General features: G+C 47.8%; 1 protein-coding gene across 1 annotated transcript in view; it reads left to right on the top strand.

The window, feature by feature from the left end:
- The window catches only part of CHDH (choline dehydrogenase), an 80,387-nt gene that overhangs the window by 55,647 nt on the left and 6,194 nt on the right, over positions 1 to 18,546 (top strand). Inside the window, exons 6-7 of the mRNA XM_063940826.1 lie at positions 9,567 to 9,709; positions 13,318 to 13,420. Of these exons, the coding sequence (XP_063796896.1) occupies positions 9,567 to 9,709; positions 13,318 to 13,420 (246 nt within the window). The remainder of the gene's footprint in view (positions 1 to 9,566; positions 9,710 to 13,317; positions 13,421 to 18,546) is intronic.

Genomic DNA, 18,546 nt, shown 5'->3' with positions numbered 1-18,546 from the left:
GGGGTCTCTGCAGTGTACCCAATGCTCACTACCTTCACAGAGAACCTGAGTGGATGGAATCATTTAAAACTATGATTACTAACATAAATTCAGAGTTAGCTACAGGTAAGCAAGAAAGACAAACCCTGAAACATTCTATGGACACTTTCATGTTAGCTGCTGCCGACCATAGACAGGCTCCTCAGCCCCCCCGTTGGTCTCTCATAAACGCACTCTCCCACAGATATTGCAGTCTGACTTTGATTCTGAATTACCAGAGTTAGATGAGGGAGATTTAGTGGTGGACGAGGATAATTCCCTGTCCCCGGGAGTTGAGGCCCTAATTTATGCTATTAGAGAGGTCCTCAATATTCCAGATAAGGAAGCCGAACCAGCAGAGGAATTGTTTTTTTTAACGTGAAACCAAAGTCCTCTGCAACCTTCCCGGTTTCTAAGGAATTAGATTCCCTTGGCTGCATCAATGGTCAGCAGATGCTGATTCTAAGAAAGGGGTAGAGAACCTTCCTTTTACAGGTGATGCCTTGTTTGGGGAAGAACTGAACAAGTGAATATCTCAGGCGACTGCAGATAAATCTTACCAGCTTCACCTATAGTAAGGGTTGCCTTGCAAGAGGCAATTCAAAAACTGCTGTCAACAGGAGTTATTGTTCCAGTACCTCCGCTCCGCACAAAGGGGTTTTATTCAAGGTTCTTTGTAGTCCCGAAGCCGGATGGCTCTGTACGGCCGATCTTGAACCTCAAATCCTTATCTTCGAGTGTTCAAATTCAAAATGGAATCACTAAGACCGGTAATATCAAGTCTGGAGGAGGAGTTTTTTGTATCCCTGGATATCAAGGATGCATACCTGCATATCCCAAGATGGCCACCTCAGCAAGTGTTCCTCTGGTTCGCTGCACTGGACCAACATTTCCAGTTTTCAGGCCTTACCCTTTGGTCTCTCCACAGCCCCAAGAGTATTCACGAAAGTCATGGCAGAAATGATGCTGCAATTGCGCATGATGGGTGTCAACATAATCCCATACCTGGACGATCTCCTGATAAAGGCGGTGTCCCAGGAACAACTGCTGCACAGCATCAACTTGACTGTTCGTCTGCCTAAGGACCACGGATGGATACTCAATTTCTGGAAATCTCACCTGGAACCGTTGCAGAGAATTCAGTTCCTGGGAATTATCCTGGATACAGTGTCTCAGAAGGTTTACTTTCCAATGAACAAGACCTTGACTATTTGGTACTAAAACCACGCAGGATCTCAATCCACCTTTGCATTCGCTTGCTGGGCAAGATGGTAGTCTCCTATGAGGCAATACAGTACGGCAGGTTCCATGCACAACCATTTCAACTAGATCTGTTGGACAAATGGTCGGGATCTCACCTGCACATGCATCAGAATATAGCCCTGTCGCTGAAAGCAAGGCTTTCCCTACTATGGTGGCTACAAGTCTCCCATCTTGTGGAGGGTTGGAGTTTCAATACCCAGTCTTGGAGTCTGTTAACAACAGATGCCAGCCTCCGTGGTTGGGGGGCCGTGACCCAAGGGACACAGTTCCAGGGGAAATGGTCGTGTCTGGAATCTGCACTTCCAATCAACATCCTGGAACTCAGGGCAATTTACACTGCTCTCCTACAAACCTCATACCTCCTTCGGAATCAGGCCATCCAGGTGCATATAGACCTGATGGCTTCTCTTCTCAACAAGAAGCTCCGTTGTTACTGTTCCAGAACAAGGGAATAGTGGTGGATGCTCTGACGACACAGTGGACTCACCAGTTCGTGTACCTGTTTCCGCCAATTCCTCTCATTCCAAGAGTTCTAAAAAGACTCAAAAAGGAAAGCGTTCAGGCAATTCTAATTGCCCCAGATTGGCCTCGACAGGTCTGGTATGCGGACCTCCTGACCTTGTCTCTGGAGGAACCTTGGACTCTGCCGCTACTCAAGGACCTTCTTCAACAAGGACCGTTTGTCTATCCAGACTTACAGTGGCTAAGTTTTGACGGCTTGGAATTTGAGAGGGAGATTTTAAAAAGAAAGGGTCTCCCATCCAAGGTTTTTTCAACTATGATCCAGGCCCGTAAGGCGGTTCCATCCAAACATTACCACCGTATTTGGAAGAAATATGTTTCTTGGTGCGAGGGTAGAAAATATTCCCCTGTGGAATTTCGTCTGGGCCGTTTTCTACTGTTCCTGCAAGCAGGCGTGGATAAGGGACTATGTTTAGGCTACATCAAAGTTCAGATTTCGTCTCTCTCTAACTTCTTCCAGAAACAACTGGCGGTACCTCCTGAAGTACAGACCTTTCTAAAGGGGGTTATGCACATTCTGCCATCCTTTGTTCCTCCCCACGGCTCCGTGGGACCTCCAATGTGGTCTTGACATTTCTCCAGTCGGATTGGTTTGAACCCTTACATAGGATAGACTTAAAATACCTAACGTGGAAGACTGTTATGTTACTGGCCTTAGCTTTTACTCGACGTGTGTCAGAATTGTGGGCCTTATAATGTAGGAATCCATACTTGATATTTCATGAGGATAGGGCGGAGCTCAGAACTAGCCCACAGTTTTCCGAAAGTAGTGTCGGCCTTTCACGTAAATCGACCAATTGTGGTTCCAGTATTATCCGACATTTCCATTGCTCCAAAGTCCCTGGATGTAGTGAGGGCTTTGAGGATTTACATCAAAAGGACTGCTCGTCACAGGAAGTCCGACTCGCTTATCGTCCTTTATTATACTACAAAAATTGGTCGCCCTGCCTACAAGCAGTCCATTGCTCATTGGCTCAAATTGACTATTCAACAAGCCTATACTTCAGCTGCTCTGCCACTGCCGAGTTCTATTCCGGCCCATTCCATAAAGTCGGTGGGTGCTTCCTGGGCGGCTGCCCGGTGTGTCTTGGCCTTACAGTTGTGCCGGGCAGCTACTTGGTCTGGTTAGAACACGTTCGTTAAGTTCGATACCTTGGCCAAGGATGACCTTCAGTTTGGTCAGGCGGTTTTGCAGGGGTTTCAGCACTCTCCCACCAGTTCTGGGAGCTTTGGGACGTCCCCATGGTAATCTTCAATTCCCAGTATACACTAAGACGTTTGAGAAAATAGCAATGTAATACCTACTGGTAATTCCTTTTCTCGTAGTCCTTATTGGATACTGGGCGCCCACCTCAGTGCTTCGTTTCCTTCTTACCTGGTTGTAAGTGTTCTTGGTTGGGTTTGCTGTTGCTTTCCCTGTTCCATGTTTGGTTAGCGTTGCTATCCTTCTTCTAGTTGGCGTTGCTTTCCTCTGTTCTGGTTGGCTCTGCTATCTTTGTTATTGTTGTGTGTTGGCTCGTTATCTCACCACTGTTTTGTGTTATATCCTTCTCTCATAAAGTAGAAGGGGGCTGCGCTCACAGAGGAGAAAGTGGTGATGAGTGCTGCTAAACCTGGAGGCGTCCTACCTCCTGTATTTGGGTTATTATTATTATTATTATTACATTTTATTTATAAGGCGCCACATGTGTTTCGCAGCGCCGTACAAAGGACAGTACAGGGGACAAAACATTGCATTACAGTAAATAAATAACAGAAATAGAGTACAGGTAACAGAGCACCACACATTCTCAAGACATAGTACAGCTAAGATGTAAGTATTGAGGGAGTGATCATCGTACTACTAGAGGCTGGTGGTCATAGATGGAGATGAGCCTTTACTAGCAGGATAAAGATGGTCGTTGAGTAGGGGAGAGCTGTGAGTGAAATGTGTTGAGACGAGGGCTTAGATAACAAGAGGAAAGAGGGCCCTGCTCTGAAGAGCTAACAATCTTTTGGGGAGGGGCGACAGACAGATGACAAGAGGTGCAGGCAAGTGGGAGGTAGCCTGATGGCAGTATGCAAGCAAAGCTGAGATGTTCACGGCATGAGGCAGGGGGGGTGGAGGCGCGGCTTCAGCTCTGGGTTATGCATCAGAAGGGTACGCTTTGATGAATAGGTGGGTTTTTAGTGCCCGTTTGAAGCTTTGCAAGGTTGGGGAGAGTCTAATGGAGCGGGGGAGTGCGTTCCACTGAAGGGGTGCAGCACGGGCAAAATCCTGAACTCGTGCATGGGAAGCAGTAACCAGGGCGGTGGAGAGGCGACGGTCATTAGTCGATCGTAGGGGGCGGGAGGGAGTATGAAGGGAAAGGAGGTTGGAGATGTAGGGAGCAGTGGAATTAGAGATGGCCTTGTATGTGAGGGTGAGGAGTTTGAAGAGGATTCTGTAGGGGAATGGGAGCCAGTGTAGATTTTGTTGAAGGGGAGTGGCAGATGTGGTGCGGCGTGAGAGAAAGATGAGCCTAGCTGCGGAGTTCAGGACAGATTGGAGGGGAGCAAGATGGGAGCAAGCGAGGCCAGTGAGGAGGACATTGCAGTAGTCAAGTCGTGAGATGACCAGTGAATGGATGATGAGTTTAGTTGCACTCTGGGAGAGATATGGCCTGATACGAGCAATGTTGCGTAGCTGGAAACGATAACATAGAGTGGTCAGCGCACTGCTTGGGGAGAACTGGGGGAGGGGAGAAAAAGATAAGGCAGAAATAGGATAGAGCTGTGGAATTATGTGTGTACTCTGTCCTGTTTTTGTTTAGGTGTATGCTTATTGACAATGAACACTTTAGTAGTGGTTTCTGAGTGTCTGTTTTATTGAGGTAAATTGTATTTCAAGTAAATCTTGCAAACTACCCTTTGGTCTGCACCGTCCTGCTGGTACATTTGTGTTCAAAACGTTCCTTATCGCAACGTTCCTTCACCACTGTCAGGTGTGTCCTGCAGACTACCCTTTACATGGTATACCTTCCTGGTGGTATACCCAAAAGGAACCCCAGCTCAGGTAAATGTCAGGTGTACCCTGCGGGTCACCTTTACCATAGGTGTGGTGGGTGCCTACGTGCCTTCTGAAGCTGTGTCCTATTTAGTGTGTCTTGCGGGTATGACTATTGCGGCGTCCCGCTTGTTGGTCCCCTATCATGTGCACCGCTGAGGTGTGGGGTCATAAGGCTGTGTTTATCACACATACCGCCGGGGGCAAGCTATCCGCCTGCCGCCGGTGACCGCGTCTTTCTCTCCACTACCTCCGATGCCTGTGTCCTCGTCCGTGTCCTCAGTTACTTTCCGGTCCGCGTACGGCTCCAGCAGCCGCCGGTCTCCTCCGTCCACGGGTCCCGTCTGTAACTTCCTGGTTCCTGCGTCACGTACGATGTCACGTGAGCGGGCTGTCTGTGACTGAGTGCTGCTGTATCCCCTTCTCCGGCCGGGGAGGGGAGTCAGATAGACAGGAACTGGTATCAGGCTAACCAGGCTTGTAGATATTGCTGAGAGCTGGCTGGGACCAGTAGTTCTCTGGACAGGCAGGAACAGGTATCAGGATAACCAGGCTTGGAGATATTGCTGGTACCTGGAGTGCTGTAAAACAGGTTGGAGGTTTTACAGCACTCCAGGTATACAGGGGATACAGCAGCACTCGATCACAGACAGCCTGCTCACGTGACATCGCACGTGACGCAGGAACCAGGAAGTTACAGACGGGACCCGTGGATGGAGGAGACCGGCGGCTGCTGGAGCCGTACGCGGACCGGAAAGTAACTGAGGACACGGACGAGGACACAGGCATCGGAGGTAGTGGAGAGAAAGACGCAGTCACCGGCGGCAGGCGGATAGCTTGCCCCCGGCGGTAAGTGTGATACACACAGCCTTACGACCCCACACCTCAGCGGTGCACATGATAGGGGACCGACAAGCGGGACGCCGCAATAGTCATACCCCCAAGACACACTAAATAGGACACAGCTTCAGAAGGCACATAGGCACCCACCACACCTTATGTAAAGGTGACCCGCAGGGTACACCTGACATTTGCCTGAGCTGGGGTTCCTTTTGGGTATACCACCAGGAAGGTATACCATGTAAAGGGTAGTCTGCAGGACACACCTGACAGTGGTGAAGGAACGTTGCAATAAGGAATGTTTTGAACACTAATGTACCAGCAGGAGGGTGCAGACCAAAGGCTAGTTTGCAAGATTTACTTGAAATACAATTTACCTCAATAAAACAGACACTCAGAAACCACTACTAAAGTGTTCATTGTCAATAAGCATGTACCTAAACAAAAACAGGACAGAGTACACACATAATTCCACAGCTCTATCCTATTTCTGCCTTATCTTTTTCTTCCCTCCCCCCGTTCTCCCCAAGGAGTGCGCTGACCACTCTATGTTATATCCTCCTCTCAAATGTGTCCGTCTCCTTGGGCACAGTTTTCCTAGACTGAGTCTGCAGCAGGGGCATAGAGGGGAGGAGCCAGCACACACTATTAATTTCTTAAAGTGCCAGGCTCCAATGGACCCGATCTATACCCCATGGTAATCTTCTTTAATTCCCAGTATCCACTACGGACTATGGGGGTCATTCCGAATTGTTCGCTCATTGCCGATTTTCGCTATGCTGCGATTTGTTGCTAACTGCGCATGTGCAAAGTTATTTAACACAAAACTTAGTAGATTTGCTGGTGTTCGTACATTGCTTTTCAGTCGCACTGCTGTTCGATAAATGATTGACAGGAAAGGGGCATTTCTGGGCGGCAACTCAGCGTTTTCACGGTGTTGGCTAAATAACGCAGGCGTGTCAGGGAAAAACGCGGGAGTGTCTGGAGAAATGGGGGCGTGGCTGGCCGAACGCAGGGCGTGTTTGTGACGTCAAACCAGGAACTAAACGGACTGAGCTGATCGCAATCTGCGAGTAGGTCCGGCGCTACTCAGAAACTGCACAGAATTATTTAGTAGCAGTTCTGCTAATCTTTCGTTCGCAATTCTGCTAAGCTAAGATACACTCCCAGAGGGCGGCGGTCTAGCGTGTGCAATGCTGCTAAAAGCAGCTAGCGAGCGAACAACTCGGAATGAGGGCCTATGAGAAAAGGAATTACCGGTAGGTATTAAATTCATATTTTTATCATGGCTAATTGTATAGCCCCTTAGAGCTATATAGCATTTATTTTAAAGACTTTTTACAGTGGAACCTTCAGAGCCGGCCTTAGGCATAGGCAAACTAGGCAACTGCCTAGGGCATTTGGTATGCTTAGGGGCACCAGCAGCTTCTGCTGATTAAAATGATATGCGGCATGCCTATATTCTGTGTGTGACTGTGGCTGTATCTGCATACGAAATGCTACGTTACAGTGTATTCCTGGAAATCACTGTAATGTAGCATTTCGTATGCAGATACAGCCACAGTCGCACACAGAATATAGTCATGCCGCATATCATTTTAATCAGCAGAAGCTGCTTGTGCATCCTAGCCACATAGCAATGCAAATAATATGATGCATTTTCATAAACAAAAGGCACCCGACGTTAGCAGAGCTGACAGCTGACTCATGCCAGGCATCTCCTGCAGAACTAGCAGCGGTGCTAGGGGGCACCAGCCAAAATCTTGCCTAGGGCATCATATTGGTTAGGGCCGGCTCTGGGAACCTTTATTTTATGGTCCTTGGGGCTAATTCAGTATAGATCACTTGTGCCATCCCCTGCACAGTTTCACAATTATCGGGAAACGGTGTAGGACCCATTCTGCGCATGTGCATTTTTTTCAATAACCTCTGTCTGATTGACAGACAGAGGCGTTTGGGAGGCGAGGCGTGGGGTGGAGACGGCTGGCGTTTCCGGAAATGGGGCATGTCCTTTTTTCAGGAGTGGCGATGGTCATGAAGTTGATCCCAGGCTGCGACGCGGTCACAGTGCTGGGATCACAAATGCAGCAAGGAGGTGTGTAACACCTCCTACTGCATTTGCATTGCTACGGATCGCATGTAAATTCCAAATACAAATAATGACACATGGAGACTGACAGCAAGTCCAAGAACCCTGAGATTATTTATAAATCATAATGGCTCATGTGATAACGCTATTTGGTATTTCTAATAGGCTGCTACTTGCAGGCATCATTAAGTTCCTGGAGAGTCTGGCTGATGTTTTGAAGTACAGTAGCAATTATTTAAAAGGCAAAAACAGATTGGTTTCGCTTTTTAACCGCTTGAGTGGAATGCACGGAAATCTTCCGGGCTAACTAGCGCTGGCTACCCTGGAAGATTTCCGTACATACTACCACCTGATTCCCTGGGGACAGCCGTGCAGCGGTGCCCGGGAATCGGCATATTCTATTATGGGGTTAAGCCCGCCCCCCAGACTCCTATTGGCTGGGGGGCGGGGCGGGCTTAGCTGTATAATGGCTTATGCTGATTCCTGGGCACTGCAAGGCAGCCGGGAATCAGTGCTGGGACTAGAGATCCCCGCCTGCGATCGCCAGGCGATAACCTTGCCCTGCCCCATCACTCGTCCCCCCTGCACCTCCCCCCCACCACCAATTTAAACCCCCTCCCAAGGGTGTGTTTTTAAATTGGAAACTCACCACTGAAGGGGTTAAAAGATTGCTACTTTAAAACATTGACCAGACACCCCAGGAAGTTGCAGATGTCTGCAAGGCTAAAAACGCAAAGCTTCACAGGAACACAGGCGAAGTCATCCGGACGCCCAGAAAACTGTCATGACACGCCTGCATTTCCTATACCACTCCCCACCAAACACAGTGTCGCCTGTCCATCACATTGCGATAGTATCCTTCCGGGATGCGATCACATTGTGAACGTCCGCGCATGTGCGCAGGGGGCTGATAATCGGTCGATCTACAATTTAGCAAAATAACAAATGAGTCTGAATAGCCCCCTTAGTTACGGTATCTGGATGATAGGTCGGCAGTCAATAGCTCGACACCAAATGGATGACATGCATATGGTCAATATAGTCAAAAGTTATGACAGGTCCAAATAGTCAACATGATAATGGTCGACACAGCATATTGTCATCATAATGTTTTTTTTTTCCTATTTACTTATTTTTTCAACATTTTCATACTTTACCATCCACGTGGACTCCAACTGGGAATAGTAACTTGTGCCAAGCACATCGGTAGCGGAACGAGGCACCTTGCCCGAAGCATGGGAAGTGAAGTGAGCTATGCGAGGGGACGCGGTGCACTAATTTGAGTTGCACGTCCTGCAAGGTAAAATTTGACACCCCAAAAAAGAAACTCATGTCGACCTTTTCACGCGTTGATCTTTTGAACCTGTCGACCTTTTGACCAGGTTGACCTTGTGCTTGTTGACCATTTGGTGTCAACCCAGACACTGTTGACCTTTTGACTGTTGACCTATTATTATACCATATCCACTTAGTACTTCTAGCAGGATTGCGCTCTCTGATTTACAAGGAGCAAAAGCTATTCGATTCTACTTCACTTACTGATTTCAGTTCATATAGGTATTCTGCAGATATTTGTCCCTGTACCTGGTGGAATTAATCTATACCATGTATGTAGGCACCGAGCCTCCGGTATTTTATGTTGTGTGAATAGATGAGGGGGTGATACCTGTGACGGTAAATTATTCACTTGATTACACTTCCCTAGTTATATCACTAGTAGTAAAATAAATATTATTACATAGTAAATGTCATGCATACATAATGATTGTAAGAACTATATATTTTCTTTCCCTGTTCAACTGTCATCAGGTTATGGGGCCACATCACATCTAGAATCTGGTGGATTCATCCGAAGTGCTCCAGGGGTTGAACACCCTGATATCCAATTCCACTTTCTCCCATCTCAGGTCATAGATCACGGACGAGTGAGCTCAAAGGTGGAAGCCTATCAGGTGAGAAAAACACAGTCTTTCCATGGTCTAATGTACGCGTGCTGTACTGAAAGCGGAGAAGTTGCCCAAAGTAACCAATCAGCTTCTGTCATTTCTCTAGCACAATTTTTTAAATTACAGAAGGTTATTGGCTACTTTGGGCAACCACTCCACTTTATTTCTCTCCAAGACTTGATACATCTCCCGCTGAAAGAGATGAAGCCAAATGGGGACACACGGGACTGTAGGGAAATGGGATAGAACACCAGCACCTAACACCCCCCACTGAGAGGCAATGTTGGGGTTCTACAATTCTCTGTGATTGCAGCAGCCACAGAATTGAAGTGAAATGAGTGACAGCCAGTGGCAGATTTTTACTTTAAAGATTAGCCACCGCCTGTGTGCGCCCAGTGATTGCAGTGACTTCCCATTAGAAGCACTGTCTGCTAATCACATGCTAGACAGGCAGCCTGGACTGCAATTGGCAGACAGTGCATCCAGTGGGTAGAAGCAACTCCCCTACATTTCGGCAAACTCTATTATGCTTCTAGGGGGCTGGAGCTGATGCAGTCCCTAGAAGCCTCAGTGGAGAAAGGGTGGTGGTGATGATGATGATGATGGTGGCGGTGGGGGGGGGGGCTTGGTGTGCACGCACAGGTTTTGCTGACACCCATAATGGGTTTCTAGGGGCTGCAGTTGATGCAGTCCCTAGAAGCAAGGGGCTTGTGTGCATTTTTTCCCTTCCCCCTACACTCACGGTGCCGCTCAGGCGGACAGCGCAGAATCAGCCTTACTCAAGACCAGAGCCGCCATTGGTGACAGCATTTCATTCTGATAGAGTAGGGGTGGGCAAAATACGGCCCGCGGGCCGGATGCGGCCCGCAAACCGATCCTGCCCGGCCCATTGCCTCCCACCAGCGAGCAATGACAAGCGGCCCGACCAGCTGATCTGCTTGTCATTGCTCTGCACTGCAGTACCTCCAAGCTGCCAGCGGCGCCTCTCTCCTGCTGCTCCTGCGTTGTAGCAGCCTCCTCCAGAGTCCCCAGTGACAACGGCTGTGTTCAGCCGAGAAGGGGGCGGGGCTAGGTGCCGATGAGGGGGCGGGGCTACACGGGACCTCAGGGGGCGGGGCTACACGGGACAAGAGCCAGACTGCTACAGATCCATCCTTCCTGCCACTGCCAGCCAGATCAGTAAGTTAATGGGAAAAGTAAAAGAAAGTGTGTGTGTGTGTGTGTGTGTGTGTGTGATAGTGTGCATATATTTGTGTGTGCGGGCAGGGGCGTCAGACCTTTTTTAGGTTTGGGGGAGAGATCTTTAGCTCTCGCTGTACCAACCCCTCCCGTGTTCTATCACCATATCACCCCCATGTTCTGTCACTATGTCACCACCCCCCCGTGTTCTGTCACTATGTCACCCCCCCCCGTGTTCTGTCACTGTGTCACCCCCCCCGTGTTGTCACTGTCACCCCCCCGTGTTCTGTCACTATGTCACACACCCCGTGTTCTGTCACTATGTCACACCCCCCGTGTTCTGTCACTGTGTCACCTCCCCGTGTTCTGTCACTATGTCACACCCCCCATGTTCCGTCACTATGTCACACCCCCCGTGTTCTGTCACTGTGTCACCTCCACGTGTTCTGTCACTGTGTCACCTCCCCGTGTTCTTTCACTGTCACCCCCCCGTGTTCTGTCACTATGTCACACCCCCCGTGTTCTGTCACTGTGTCACCTCCCCGTGTTCTGTCACTGTGTCACCTCCCCGTGTTCTGTCACTGTGTCACACCCCCCGTGTTCTGTCACTGTGTCACCTCCCCGTGTTCTGTCACTATGTCACACCCCCCGTGTTCTGTCACTATGTCACACCCCCCGTGTCTGTCACTGTGTCACCTCCCCGTGTTCTGTCACTGTGTCACCTCCCCGTGTTCTGTCACTGTCACCCCCCGTGTTCTGTCACTATGTCACCCCCCCCCGTGTTCTGTCACTGTGTCACCTCCCCGTGTTCTGTCACTGTGTCACCTCCCTGTGTTCTGTCACTGTGTCACACCCCCCGTGTTCTGTCACTGTGTCACCTCCCCGTGTTCTGCCGCTGTCAACCCCACCATGTTCTGTCACCATGTCACATCCCCTGTGTTCTGTCACTGTCACCCCCACTGTGTTCTGTCACCCCCCCTCCCCGTGTTCTTTCACTGTGTCACACCCCCCGTGTTCTGTCACCGTGTCACACATCCGTGTTCTGTCACTGTCATCCCCCCTCCCCGTGTTCTGTCACTGTGTCACCCCCACCGTTTTCTGTCACTGTGTCACACACCCGTGTTCTGTCACTGTCACCCCCCTCCCCGTGTTCTGTCACCGTGTCACCCCCACCGTGTTCTGTCACCGTGTCACACACCCGTGTTCTGTCACTGTCACCCCCCCTCCCCGTGTTCTGTCACTGTGTCACCCCCCCATGTTCTGTCACTGTGTCACCCCCCCATGTTCTATCACTGTGTCACCCCCACCGTGTTCTGTCACTGTGTCACACCCAAGTGTTCTGTCACCCCCACCGTGTTCCGTCACCGTGTCACCCCCACCGTGTTCTGTCACTGTGTCACCCCCACCGTGTTCTGTCACCGTGTCACACCTTTCCCCAGGGGCCATAAGACACTGGATAATTTGCTTGCTGCACAATAATTATCCTAAATAAAATGTTAATGTGTAAAAAGGCTCTCTACCTGCCGTAATGTGTGTAAAAGGGGCTCTACCTGGTGTAATGTGTGTAAGTGGCGCAATTTGAATAATGGAGACTATTGTGCAGCCTAATAGGAATCTGTATTATTTTTTGCCCACACCCCTTCCACATGAAGCCACGTCCCTATATTTTTGGCAAGTGGGGCGAGCTGCTATTTTGTATGTGGCCCTCGGATACTGACAGGAAATGTCAAGTGGCCCCTCAGCTGAAATAATTGCCCACCCCTGTGATAGAGCATGGGTTAACATTTAAATGTGTGATAATAACACTTAATGAAAAAGTTACCTGCGGCTCTGGGACTGAATTGTGTTTGTGATGGAGAAACTTGTCAGGTACTGAGATCCCCAGTTATAACTGACAGGTAAATCATTACCTCTACATTGTATAATGTGCTATTAGCAGCATTTCTATGACGTCTCTGACAACTTGATCGCTCTCCGGTAATTTGAACACAAGGAAATCTTATTTAAATTAAAACTGTTGCACTATAAAAAAATGATCTGAAGCCTTTAAAGCTGTCAGATTAGCAGCTGTGTGTCTAGCTACCAGAGAGAGCAGTCATTAACATTAAGTATCACACACACATGCTAATCAATGCAGGTTGTTTTCGAAACGCTAAATCTCTATTGATAGACATTATGGGCATGTCAGTTCCTTAGGAAGGGAAGAGGGGTGGGGGATTTCCAAAATTCAGTCGTTATTACAGTATGTTGCAAGAAAAGGCCATTTATGAAAAAGATATTGGAACGCTTAAGAGATCAGTCAGCTATATGGTGGGTTCCAGCATTGGTTTGTCCTATGCACTATATTTCATTAGTGTTGCAAGAAGAGGTGTGAAGTTAATACATACGGTATATATATGTTATATTTAGTTGTTGTTCTGTATTACAAACAACAGGTCCATGCTGGAACCATGAGAGGCACAAGTGTAGGATGGCTGAAACTTCGCAGTTCTAACCCCCAGGATCACCCTATTATAAACCCAAACTACCTTTCAACTGGTGAGTACAGAGATCGGCTCAATCAATAGTGACATTACAGGGAAGTGTGTATATGAGATATGACTGCATGACCTGAGCACCAATCAGAAAGATCCAGCTCCAGTGTACTGCACTTGTCCACATCTGACCATTCCTATGGGGAATAGGTCGCGATTAATATCCGAGTGCATTGTGCACCAGCTCTTATGAGTTTTTGCCAGTCAGGTCTAAAATGTACTAATAACCTGTCAAAGTCAAAATGGGCACCTTAAATGTAGGTCTGACATAAATGACAAATCACTTTGTTTGTGTGGAGCTTACAGTGGTGTTTACACCACCTGCAACACCATAAACAGTGGTTTTAATATGCCCTTGGGGCAGTTGCTGAGATGGAGAGAATTGAGTGCACATACGGGAAGTAGTTGTCTATGAGCAACTGTGGAACATACAGTAGGTCTATGATAGAGGAGGACTCTGGAAATGTCTCTGTACAATGACAGGTAATTAATAGAATATATTGTACAATTGAATGATCGGGATGTAAAAGATTCCTTTATCAGTCATAGAAGACCAGAAAAAACCCTCTATGGGGCCGATGCCAGTTTGCGGAGATTTCTTTGTGTAACAACGTTTAGAAGCGCGGCCAAAAAGTGAAAATACAGATATGCGCCTTTGCAGACTTACTTGACTCTGGCACTTATGCCCATTTTTGCCTGATAGGTGGGACGCGGGAGGGAAGGGGCATTCTTGTGTAGGTCAATTACATTAATGATATATTTGAGAATTTGCAAATGAGCAGGCCTAGGAACCAGACGTATGTACATCTGAGAAAGCCCTATGGTGGCCAGAGGCAAGGTCAGATGTACAGTACTGATGATGGTGACGACAGTAGTGATTAAGCATACTTGCCTTATGAGAGACTCACAAGTTTTTGGGGAGTCCCAATGACCTTTGGTAGAGCAGGTCAACCACTTCCTAGTAAGAATGAGTGGGACAGCTGGGGGGGAGTGGTAAGTGATGATGTGATTCTCTACAAACTGGGTCATCATAGCCTCACCCCATGTGATGCCACGATTGGCGACCTTACTAGGTCGTAATGTCACAAATACCCTACCTCCCTCCCAGTGGCTATCTACATCTCCCTTCGGGGAATGAAGGAAGATGGGCAGGTACAGTATATGGTGAAGGTTGTCACCATTAGTAAATCACTTGTTGTTGTCTGGTTGTGATGCAGATACATTCTTACATTGTTGTTTGGGCATAGAGAGAGAGAGAGAGAGAGAGAGAGAGAGAGAGAGTGTGTGTGTGTGTGTGTGTGTGTATGTGTGTGTGTGTGTGTGTGTGTTTTAGCATATTTTTTTCACACACAAGACTGATACCTCTGCTGCATTATTGATTCAAAATAAATGCTTAAAATAAACGGTGTAAGTGTCTGTGATGTGCGGCTGGCATGCAGCGGGCACCTACATTATGCTGGCAGAACCAAACAGCATGGATGGAAACCAACACTTTTTGTAGGTTGTGTTACACCAATATTAAGACTTACTCTGTATCATTCTCTGTTTCTTCTTAGTTATTCCCTCTGTCAAAGTCGAAAGATATTGCAGTACACACATCACGTACAAACTACACACAGATGGCCTCCCTGCGTGCACTTGTTCTGTCGTGCGTGCGCATATCCGCAATTTGCGTATGGTCGCTCCCGCGGTCCTGCGCATTAGCGCGTGGTATGAGTATTTACGGTAGAGTTTGTGAACGCACGGAAGGCTATCAAAACACATTACATATTTAATCCAAATAGTGCACAATGTACACATAGTATCCCTGCACCACATCAGAAAGTAACAACAGTTTAAATGGTAACAGAACAAAGGGATTCACCTTTACAGAAAAGGAGGGGACAGAACAAGGTCATAAGGTGGTGTTTGGTATCCAGCTGAAGGGTATTTCAAGGGTAACATTCCGGTGTTGGTTTGAGAAAGATCGCATGTTCCTGCGGATAGTTATGTGCAGGAGCAGAATATAGATATAAACTGTATTTACTGTACATTATGTATGCGGCGGGAATCCAGAGGAGACCACCCACAAGAGCAGTTGGGAAAGACATCACCTACCTATTCAAACCGACCTATGACCTCTCCTGTACTGTAAATATGCATCCCTGTGTCCAATGGACAAAGAGATTACAGTATCTATTGTATTTCTTTTTGGAAGAATTGTATAAAGAGAGCTGCTGCAGGCCTGGTCTGACACAAGACTCACAAAGTTATCTATCAGATGACCAAGGACCGGGCCGGGAAGCGCAAGCGAATCTACTCACGTAGGTACCATTGAATGTAGCCATTTACTCTGTTATATTATATTGTATTGTATTATTTGTATTGTAACCCCCCTTTTAGCAATAATCCACTGTGGTGTCGGAACCCAGCGGTAAAATCACAATTGGTGTCGTGTCTTCATTGCCCTGCTAAGGTTTAAAGCGTATTTTCATTGCATTGCATAACTGTTCAGGGTTTGTGGTGTATCTCTGGGTGTGTACGCGCTGTGAGTACTTTGTACCATCAGCACGGCGTTTGTACGCGAAGTCCATACGCTAATAGCGTACAAAGTGCGCAGAGTGTGTTAAGTACAGCGGCCGCAGCGGCTCCATGGTAAAGTGTATTTAAGGTGTGTTTAAGGTTAGCTTTCTTTCCTAAGGATATTTCAGCATTATCACCTCTGGTCTTCAGACTGTCTCATTTCTAATAGAGCGTTGCTTCAATAAAGCAATTATATGGTGTTACTGATGTTTTCATTTGGCATTAACTAGACCAAAATCACTTTTAACTAAAAGTAGTGAAAGTGGAAGAAGAAAATAATAGGATTTTGATAACCTACCGGTAAATCCTTTTCTCCTAGTCCGTAGAGGATGCTGGGGACGACATCAAGACCATGGGGTATAGATGGGATCCGCAGGAGACATGGGCACTCTAAAGACTTTTCATTGGGTGTGAACTGGCTCCTCCCTCTATGCCCCTCCTCCAGACCTCAGTTGTAGGAACTGTGCCCAGGGAGACTGACATTTCGAGGAAAGGAATTACTTAACTAGTGGTAAGATATCTTCCAACTCACACCCTCAACCATGCCGCACACATGGCATTAAACATAACACACGCCAACAGGCATGAACTAATTGCAACAACATGCTGAAACCAAGATAACACATCTTGTGTAACTGTAATAACTAAACTGCAGGTAAAGTACGCACTGGGACGGGCGCCCAGCATCCTCTACGGACTAGGAGAAAAGGATTTACCGGTAGGTTATCAAAATCCTATTTTCTCATACGTCCTAGAGGATGCTGGGGACGACATCAAGACCATGGGGTCTATACCAAAGTTCCAGTACGGGCGGGAGAGTGCAGATGACCCTGCAGCACCGATTGACCAAACTTTAGGTCCTCATCGGCCAAGGTGTCAAACTTGTAGAATTTTGCAAATGTGTTTGACCCTGACCAAGTAGCTGCTCGGCAAAGTTGTAATGCCGAGACCCCCCGGGCAGCCGCCCAGGAGGAGCCCACCTTCCTAGTAGAATGGGCCTTCACCGGTAACGGCAATCCAGCCGCAGAATGAGCTTGCTGAATCGTACTTCTGATCCAGCGCGCAATAGTCTGGTTGGAAGCAGGACACAAAATCTTGTTGGGAGCATACAGGACAAACAAAACCTCTGTTATCCGTATTCGAGCTGTTCTAGCGACATAAATCTTCAAAGCTCTAACCACATCTAGAGACTTTGACTCAGCGAACGTGTCAGTAGCAACTGGCACCACAATAGGTTGGTTTATGTGGAAAGAGGAAACCACCTTTGAAAGAAAATGTTGACTAGTTCTCAACTCTGCCCTATCTTCATGGAAGATCAGGTAAGGGCTCTTGTGGGACAAGGCCCCCAATTCAGACACCCGCTTTGTGGATGCCAACACCAAAAGCATCACCACTTTCCAAGTGAGAAACTTCAACTCTATTTCTTGTAGAGGCTCAAACCAACCCGATTGAAGGAACTGCAACACCACATTAAGGTCCCTTGGTGCCACTGGAGGCACAAATGGAGGCTGGATGTGCAGAACCCCTTTCACGAACGCCTGAACTTCTGGAAAAGAGGCCAATTGTTTTTGAAAGAAAACTTAGAAGGCCGAAATCTGGATCTTGATTGACCATAATCTAAGGCCTGCATCCACACCAACCTGCAGAAAATGGAGAAAACGTCCCAACTCAAACTCTTCCGTAGGAGCCTTCTTGGATTCACACCAAGACACGTATTTTCTCCAAATACAGTGGTAATGTTTAGACGTTACTCCTTTCCTGGCCTGAATAAGAGTGGGGATGACTTCCTTGGGAATACCCTTTCGGGCTAGGATCTGACGCTCAACAGCCATGCCGTCAAACGTAGCCGCGGTAAGTCTTGATACACACACGGCCCCTGCTGTAGTAGGTCCTCTCGAGGAGGAAGAGCCCGGGGATCTTCTATGAGCAACTCCTGAAGATCTGGATACCAAGCCCTCCTTGGCCAGTCTGGGGCAATGAAGATTGCTCAAACTCTTGTTCTTATTATTATTTTGAGAACTTTTGGAATCAGTGAAAGTGGAGGGAAAACATATACCGACCAAAACACCCACTGGGTCACCAGTGTATCCACTGCCATTGCTTGAGGGTCTCTCGACCTGGAACAATATCTCTGAAGCTTCTTGTTTAGACGAGATGCCATCATGTCTACTTGAGGAACTCCCCAAAGACTCGTCACCTCTGCGAAGACTTATTGGTGGAGGCCCCACTCTCCTGGATGGAGATCGTGTCTGCTGAGGAAGTCTTCTTCCCAGTTGTCCACTCCCGGAATGAAAATTGCTGACAGAGCTCTAACATGTCTTTCTGCACAGAGGAGAATCCTTGTCACCTCTGCCATTGCCGCTCTGCTTTTCGTTCCGCCTTGCCTGTTTATGTACGCGACTGCTGTTACATTGTCCGACTGGATCTGCACGGGATCTTGAAGAAGATGTACCGCTTGTAGAAGGCCGTTGTAAATGGCTCTCAATTCCAAAACGTTTATGTGAAGGCAGGCTTCCTGACTTGACCATTTTCCTTGGGAGCTTTCCTCCTGTGTGACAGCTCTCCAGC

The sequence above is a fragment of the Pseudophryne corroboree genome, chromosome 9, assembly GCF_028390025.1.
Source record: "Pseudophryne corroboree isolate aPseCor3 chromosome 9, aPseCor3.hap2, whole genome shotgun sequence".
Taxonomy (NCBI): Eukaryota; Metazoa; Chordata; class Amphibia; order Anura; family Myobatrachidae; genus Pseudophryne; species Pseudophryne corroboree.
The sequence above is the reverse complement of the archived record's forward strand: the minus strand, read 5'-3'. Positions and strand labels throughout refer to the sequence as shown.